The 8,392-nt window shown below is 39.1% G+C and overlaps 1 protein-coding gene across 2 annotated transcripts in view; it reads right to left on the bottom strand.

The window, feature by feature from the left end:
- Positions 1–8,392, bottom strand: part of LOC107703040 (RNA-binding protein FUS-like) — an 18,453-nt gene that overhangs the window by 1,784 nt on the left and 8,277 nt on the right. For both annotated transcript variants that reach the window (XM_016505532.1, XM_016505531.1), the window contains exons 6-14: positions 6,680–6,792; positions 4,841–4,970; positions 2,889–2,923; positions 2,309–2,341; positions 1,267–1,376; positions 949–1,078; positions 749–868; positions 586–661; positions 417–502 (exon numbers count right to left, since the gene is read on the bottom strand). In XM_016505532.1, coding sequence (XP_016361018.1) covers positions 417–502; positions 586–661; positions 749–868; positions 949–1,078; positions 1,267–1,376; positions 2,309–2,341; positions 2,889–2,923; positions 4,841–4,970; positions 6,680–6,792 — 833 coding nt within the window. The remainder of the gene's footprint in view (positions 1–416; positions 503–585; positions 662–748; positions 869–948; positions 1,079–1,266; positions 1,377–2,308; positions 2,342–2,888; positions 2,924–4,840; positions 4,971–6,679; positions 6,793–8,392) is intronic.

The following is an 8,392-nucleotide window of genomic DNA, read 5'->3' as shown; positions in this document are numbered from 1 at the left end:
TGGGGGGGGGGGGGGAAATCAGAATTCTGAGTGAACATATTGCAAATCTCACTTTTTTGCCTCCCTCAGGGTTCCCACTCTTTCATGAACACCAGATTCAAGTACTTTCAAGAAGCGTGGGAACCCTGCTCCCTGAATTGAGTGTTTCAAGATTCAGATTTTTTTAATCTCACAACTGTGTGTGCTGTACAAAAAACAATTGCATTTGAGTTTTTATCTTGCAATTGTGTGTTTATTCTTGCAGTATTGAGTTTCTCACACAATTCCGTTTTTTTTCTCCACAGAATTGCAAGAAACACAATTGAGGAATATATATATATAAAAACAAAAAAAATATCCATGGTGGAAACAAGCTTCCTTAAACTGCTCCCTCTATTGGTCAATCGTTTCAGCTCATGTACAAGCGTCACACTTACCATCTCCACAGCTATCACCTTCTGGCTTTGCCGTTCCACACCTGTTGCATTCGTATCTTCTAGCGAAGTTCATGTTGCCACAAGAGCTGCAAGAGATGGTTTAGCAATAAATATAATTGGAAGTCAGATCCCTCTCAAACACATTCACAAATAACTACATGCACCGAACCTGTTGGGACAAGGCCAGTCTCCACCCTTGACATCAAACGAGGGACCTCCACCAAAGCTACCTCTGCCTCGAAAACCTGGGAGCACAAACAGCAGAAATATGAGTTGCAAAACAACTGACTGGTCTTATCCAAGCAGAGTAGAGTCAGATTTACGAATCATACCACCACCGCGTCCTCCTCCTCGTCCTCCTCCTCCACCTCCCCCTCCTCCTCCTCTCTGGGTGAATTCAGCTCTTCTGGTAGCAAACGACACCTTGATGGCTTTTCCTTTGAACTCTTTTCCTGTAATCCAGCAAAACAAAGCAGCTCCATTTATTTGAATGCTATTGAAGTCAAAGAGACAGCAGGGATGACTCTCTTACCATCAAACCAGTCAATGGCAGCTTTGGCTGAGGGAGGATCGTCAAAGGACACCGTGGCTTCACCCTTCAGTCGTCCGGTGGCTTTATCAGTGTACAGATTGATCATAGGACTGCCGGTCTTCTTATTGACCTGTCATTAGAGCAGATTTAGTGTAAACCAGGATCCTTCAGGGCTGCCTTTCCCAAAAGCATCATAAGCTTAAGTGCATCTTAGACCTACTGAAACCAATGGAGCCACAATCGACTTAAGCTTACGATGCTTTTGGGAAACACAGCCCTGGTGTGTGAAGTTCATGACCGTCAGGCGAGTAAACTTGCCTTAATGATTCCAATTTGTTTGAAGTAGTCACCCACTTCCTCAGTAGTGACGTCTTCACTGAGACCTTGGACAAAGATGGTGTTATTGTCAGAGTTATCCTGATTGCCATCTGTAATTGGGAGAAGAAACACATATTGGAGTTGAGACGATCACAATATTTACACCATGCTTAACACACACACACACACACACACACACACACAAAAAAAGGACTATTTAAATATGAATCCTGCATGTTCTGCGTCTGAAGCATGCATGGCATTCAGTGTTTTCAGCCTCTGCAGTCTCACTATATGAGAACAAACAAATGAACAACATTCCCAAAGCTGCTCTGGGAGTCATTTCATGAGCATTTCATATGGAGAGAGAAAAAAAAAAAAAAAACACACCGTCACCTCATGTACAAACAAAACTCTTGACAGCAACCAGTCAAAATAAAAGTTTGATTTGACTTGAAATTGACAAGTATATAACTGTTGTACAGCAGATGCATGCCTTAATGTATTGATACAATTACTACATTTTTATATTGATTAAAATAAATTGTTTTATGCCTTCATTTCATTATTAGAAAAATGTAAATAAAGAATTGGGGAAAAAAAAACAAAAAACTCAGAGCCCTATTTAAAAAATCAATCAATAATAATAAATCTTTGATTAATTATTTTTCAAATTTAATTAAATTTAAATTGAATAGAGCAATATTATTTAAGTATAAAACTTAAATCATTTTAACTTATAAAAAAAAATTTCATAAGGGCCTTAAAAGTAATCTGATAAGAATTTCATAAATACTAGTTTAATTTTATGGGTTTCATGATTTCAATTAATTAGACATGCTTTTTAATTACTAAAGTTTCACTTAACCATTAAACAAAAAATCTGAAATATTAAATAGAAATAAGGGGAATCCAGCAAAAAAAAAAAAAGACGACTTCATAAGAGCCCTCAATGCCTTCATGCCAACTCAAATAAAATCACTGCTTTCTCTCTACGATGTTCACACTTTGAACTTTAAGGTGAAGTGTTTTCTGCACTCACCCCCATCATCCTTCTGACTGTAGTCTCTGGCTCCTGAAAAACAACAAGACACGAAAGGGAAACACCACTTTGAGAACTTGAGAAATAACATGAAGTCATGAACTTTTATTTAACTTAGTCTATGAACAATTAATAAAAACCAAACTGCTTTGCTATGTAGATTTGACCTTTACAAGTGACAGTTTACTCTATGCACCAGTGTGTCCAAAACTGCTGCACCATTTCCAATACCTTTGTACACCAGAAGAGATTTTCGGTGAGACTAGCAAAATTAAATGAGAAGTATTCATCTAAATCACGTCTCATCTTCACCATGTGCAGTTGGCATCCAGAACACTGGCATTTAATTCAATTTCCTCATGCAAGAAGACCATCTTATAGAGTAAATCTGGGTAGCTGTTAGACTTTAGCCCACAAGAGCATTACCAGAGAGGACAGCAATAAAGACAATAAGGTGATGTTCCTTTGGGTTGACATAAAATGGTGGCTCAAGAGCTCATTTGTCAGCTAATCTTTGTTTCTTTTTATTTCTTTTTTTAAAATCTCCTTTCCCCCACTGAGACAGATGCTCATCACTTACCACCGTAATTTTTGTAGCCACCACGGTCACCACCACTGCAGAGGAAAAATTGAAGATATGATGGCTTTCCATTGTTGAAACCTGGGAGCGCAAGGCTCCCTCTTTACCAGTATTCCTTTCATGGTTTACTACTGAGGAGGAAACGGCTCCCATTGACGGATAGGTTAAAGATGATGGGCCAAATGTACATGAAACATTGCAAATTGAAACCAAAGGAGGCAAGCCTCTTTCCCAATTAGAATTGCTTTTTTCTGATTGAACGTCAAGATTTGATGCGACTAAAACCAGAGAAGAGCACGGAGGACAACCTCCCTGCTCCCTCTCGAGTTCTTCATCAAGAATTTACTCTAGATTTGAGCGTCTAACTGTTGTGGCACTCGTGTAGACGAGCACACATTTTCCTTCCATTATGAGTGCTTATGAGCTCCAATGGCTGAGGTCCAACTTTAATTTCACTCACTTTGATACCTGTAGTATAAAATGTAGACCGGTTAAGACAAAGAAACAACACTGTACAGACACCGATTCATGTGGAGCGACTGAGAACTGTTCCTTGCAGCAGAACTTTCCAATGTGAACACTCTTCCAAAGGGAAGGAGGGAAAACTGATGGAGACTAGTGCTGGGCGGTATGACCAAAAATTTATATCACGGTATTTTTCAAAATTATACCGGTTTCACGGTACATGACGGTATTTTTTTTTCATGCATGACCGGGTGTTAACCATATTTTCTACTGATTGATTGACGAGTCGGCTGCGGTGCTTCTCTGCCGCTCACTGCACAGAACAGACGCCGAGAGAGGTGACACTTGTCCCGGAAAGCCAGACCTCGTGTTCACGGGACAGCACTGGCGAAATCTTCCAACTGAACCATAGCTAAGGTTTATACAAAAAAGTCGCTAGGTTTGTCAGTATGAATATTCTATGGAAAAAAGCCGCTAAAAGGGTTTGAAATTTGCTAAATCTAGTGCTAAAAACGGGCTCGTGTGTGAGAGACGCGGGAGCTGATGGCAGGGGGCCGTGGATATTTGTGGCGGTCAATGTGGATATTGTGGATGAGTTCTTCTGTGTCATCACGTTCTATTAGTTCTACAGCTTCAGTTTCTGAACTTTCACACTTAGTAACACATGCAGCTGTTCCCTCACCACAGTGCAACAGTGAAAACTGGCCCCTATCAAACAGTGTCGCGTTCCGAACGTTGTTTAAGCGGCATACCGCGGCATTTTAAAAATTCATATAACAAAAATAAACACCGGTATTCGGTATGAACCGGTATAGCGCCCAGCACTACTGGAGACCAGAAGAAACGAGCTCTAAAAACTGCATTTCAACCAGGTTCCAAATCTGCATTAAAGGCTTCAGTGGAAACTTAAAGACTGTTTTGCCTTTTCTTCAAAATTAGAATTTAATTCAAAAGGAAACCCGAAAAATGCATAAAAAAAAAAAGTGGACAAAATGCATTACTTGGGGCTCTCCTACACAATGTCAAGATTAGCCAGGCTTCCGATCAATTCTCATGTTTAGACTGACCTAAATCAGACTTTAAGCTCTTACCGATTCTAGAGCAGATGAAACCTTGAGGGAAAATATCCACAGATGTGACAATTATGCAAATCTTTGTGTTTTTAGCTATACCGTCCTATATGTGATGCATGGAGAGTAACCTTACTGTTTTAGCCTAAATGCTATTTATAAGCATCATGCAACTAACTACAATAAAGTTAATAACATTCCATTGGGTGGAGTGTCACTTTATAGAAACAAACAGATGGAGGGTCCATAAAGAGAACAACCAGTTCAGATAATAAAAGTAGACAAACCTCCTCTTGTGGTATAAGAAAAAATATTTGGTTTATCCACAGATGAAAAAAAAAAAAAACTTTTCAGGCCTATGTGCATTGTTGATTTTTAACAGTGTGTGGTGATACCTTCTGGGATGGGCAGACTTACCCCATACCGGAGGGTGGGCCGCCGCGGCCACCTCTGTCGTAGCTTCCGCGGTCATAACCCCCACGACCTCTGCCCCTGAAACCCTCCGACCTGTCCGAGCCACCGTCATCGCCAAACCTCCGGCTATCACCTGAGGAGAAGGGGAGAGACGCGGTTTTGGATTTGCTGCCAAACATTAAAACCTGGTTTCACAGGGCACAGGTTAAGCCAAGATTAGGCCATAGATTAATTAGGACACAAGTATCTTTTATAAACAGGCCTTAAAGGGTTAGTTCACCCAAAAATTACCTCAAACGTCATCCTCCCGGAGCTGCTTCTGTGTACAACAGTGAGCGCAAGCTAGATTAAAGTGATTATTATTAAGTTTTGAATATGGATATTTTTCTTACGAAAACGCATCGTTTCGTTACAGGAGGCCTTTGTTTACCCCCCCCCCCCCGGAGCCGTGTGATGCACTTTTTATTATGGATGCATGCGCTTTATTTCACTTCTTTTGGACTGATGCACTGCAACACCCGCTGACTGCCATTAAACAGCTTGGAAGATCAAAGACCATTTTTAATATAACTCCGATTGGATTAATTTGAAAGAAGAAAGTCATACACCTAGGATGCATTGAGGGCGAGTAATTCATGGGCTAATTTTTATTTTTGGGTGAACTAACCCTTTAAAACACACACACACACACACACACACTCTACTGGTGTGCATCTTGATAAAACAATAGCATAGATATGCACGATATTGGATTTTCGCCAATATCCGATATATCGATATTTTTCCAACTCATTTTGGCTGATACCGATATATTTCCCTTTGTTTTGAAACAACACCAGGTCTCTCCTGTACAGAGATTATAAACAAATTATTTTTAATTTTGGTTAGTTAAAAACTTACTTGATAGAATTAAATAATCGATTAATGAAGTCCTTCAATAATGAGTGCACACTGAAACCAACTATAAATCAATCACTGCTTTTTTCCCCCCACAGACAAATGCAGTGGTAATCTTAACATTTTATCTGAAGATTTAACAATTATAGATGGTCTAAAGCAAAAGAGTTGAGAAAAAAAAGTTCTGAAAATCTTTTAGAGCTCCTTGTATTTAAGTTCATAATCCATTTGAAAAAAAAAAAACATTACACATGACTAAAATCTGTATATATAAAATTACTTAATTTACAAGTGTCATGTTTGTGATTTTTATTTATGTAAGCTATAGCTTCTGACCTTTAATTCAAAGCATACTTGTAATTTTATGAAGTCGAGTACTGCTTTATTAAATCAGAAACAATCTTAACGTTATTGGTGTATTTAACTTTAATTTTATTATAAGAAGGCCAATAGCACCCCCTAAATAAATAAAATGTCTTTCCGGACCTGAGGGAGGCTGCTGCCGCTGCATGTGTTATTGACAGTTTACTCTACTGTACAAAGGACACGTCAGTCTGTACATGCATTTTTCGATTAAATGCAGTGATCCAAAAAAGTTAATCCAATCATCACTCAGGCAAACGTTTGCTTCAAGAATGACTACACTGCTGAAGTCTTATCACTATCACACCCTGAGCACGTGAGCTATTCATTTTATAGGAAAGGCATATCGGCATAGTTTTTCATATCGGGCCGATGCCGAGGTTTACATTTTAAGCCATGATTGGCTGAATCCGATATTGTTCTAAGGGCACTTGCATAGATCAGTCAATGCAAGTTTCTTTCAGTTAAAACAGCCCAGACATATTTTAGTCTGGGACTAGGCTTAAGCAACTTAAAAAAAAAAAAAAAAAAGATCTGGATCCAAGTCTATGCAAGATATGAAGCAATAAATTACAAAATTACCTTCATTGCGTCGCGCATATCCACCTTGAGACCCCCCGTACGCTCCTCCGCCAGCACCTCCTCCTGACTGCTGTCCATAAGATCGCTGCTGTCCATACGACTTATCACCATAACTGCAGTGAGACAATGGAAGAGGATTGACAATTATGGGAGGGTAACAACTAGGGGTCGAACTAGGGGAACGACTTCTGATTTTAAAATTTTATGTGATGAAAGTCGAGTCGAAGTCGACTAGTCGCGGATGACATCATTAATGAACAAATAAGTCTGGGGCTGTGACAAACACCTTGTGCACAGCTATGGCATATGACACCGCGCTGCCCACATGGCTATTGCTCCTATAACAGCTCATTTTTATCAGTTCTTTTGTCTTTGGGTCGTTGTATTTCTCACAGATTTCTGCTCGTTCTAAATCGGATACCCAGGGATTAAAGTTCCGCCGCTTTAGTTCATAAAGACAGTCACTTGCTTCATTCCTGAATGATTCAGCCGTTCGAACGAATCAATTGAATGAATGATTCGGTGATAAATTGCCACCACCTGCTGGCCGATTTAGTTTAATTTTTAGCATATAATTTCAGTTATTTGAATCATATTTCTGTATTCAATTTTATATTTAAAATGTGAAAGTTCAATTTCGAGCATCCAGTAATATAATCTCACATGTAGACTTGTGCCGGTATTCGGTAATGCGATATATCACGGTAATGAATATGCACTATATTGTTATCGTGGGCACTTCTAAATACCGTGAATAATTATATATTACAAATTATTCAGAATTTTGAATGCATTTTAAGAATACTTTTCCCATCAACTGGTCAAAATGCACAACACTGCTGTATGCTGCGTGAAAGACGTGCGCACTCTGATGTAAACAAGCGCGGAGGAGAAGCACATGGCGGAACACGTGAGACGCTCTGGATGAAAGCGCACTTGCATTAACTAAGGTTAACTAATGAGGTCTTATTGTAAAGTGATACCTATTGGTCTTTATAGTTCTTTTGCACTTTAATCCGTGTAAAACTTATACATTTATACAGTATATTATACATTAACTTTATACATTTTTCTGTATTGCTTTATTGCATTTAAATGTTCAGTTATTTTTGTTATAAGAAAAAAGTTATTAAACCTGTTATACTGTATTATGACAACTTTTTTAAAACAAAATTTCAATACCGTGACAATACTGTATACCGTGATAAAAGCATTAGCAATTAATCGCAACATGAGTAATATAATCACATGTCTTGTGGAGCGCTTTCAGAGTATGCATTTATTTGTCATTTGAACTGTTTGGAAACGGGGCGTAAATGTGGAAGTCCTTCAAAGATTTATTATCCTGTTGCGCCCTCTATAGGACCAGATACTAGTCAACGTCAAGCTTAAAGAGTCATGGCAGAGCACTGAATTTGACGAGTCGATTAGTCGGTGCAACCCCTAGTAACAACAGATTTTCTGGTGCATCATGATCCTTGTTGACCGTTCAAAGATGCTGGTCCCGCTGACAGCAGCCAAAAGACCTTGTGGCTAGGGATGCACCGATGTATCGGCCGCTGATATTTATCTGCCGGTTTTTGATTATTTTAAAGCCATCGGCATATTGGAAATAGCATGAAAAGGGCAGATACCAATGGTTTATTAATTAACTGCATGGAGACAATGAGTTGCATGTCTGTTGCATAATCCAACGTTTTTCTCTGGGCAAAA

This window comes from Sinocyclocheilus anshuiensis, unplaced genomic scaffold (genome assembly GCF_001515605.1).
Source record: "Sinocyclocheilus anshuiensis isolate Anshui unplaced genomic scaffold, SAMN03320099.WGS_v1.1 scaffold482, whole genome shotgun sequence".
Classification (NCBI taxonomy): Eukaryota; Metazoa; Chordata; class Actinopteri; order Cypriniformes; family Cyprinidae; genus Sinocyclocheilus; species Sinocyclocheilus anshuiensis.
The sequence above is the reverse complement of the archived record's forward strand: the minus strand, read 5'-3'. Positions and strand labels throughout refer to the sequence as shown.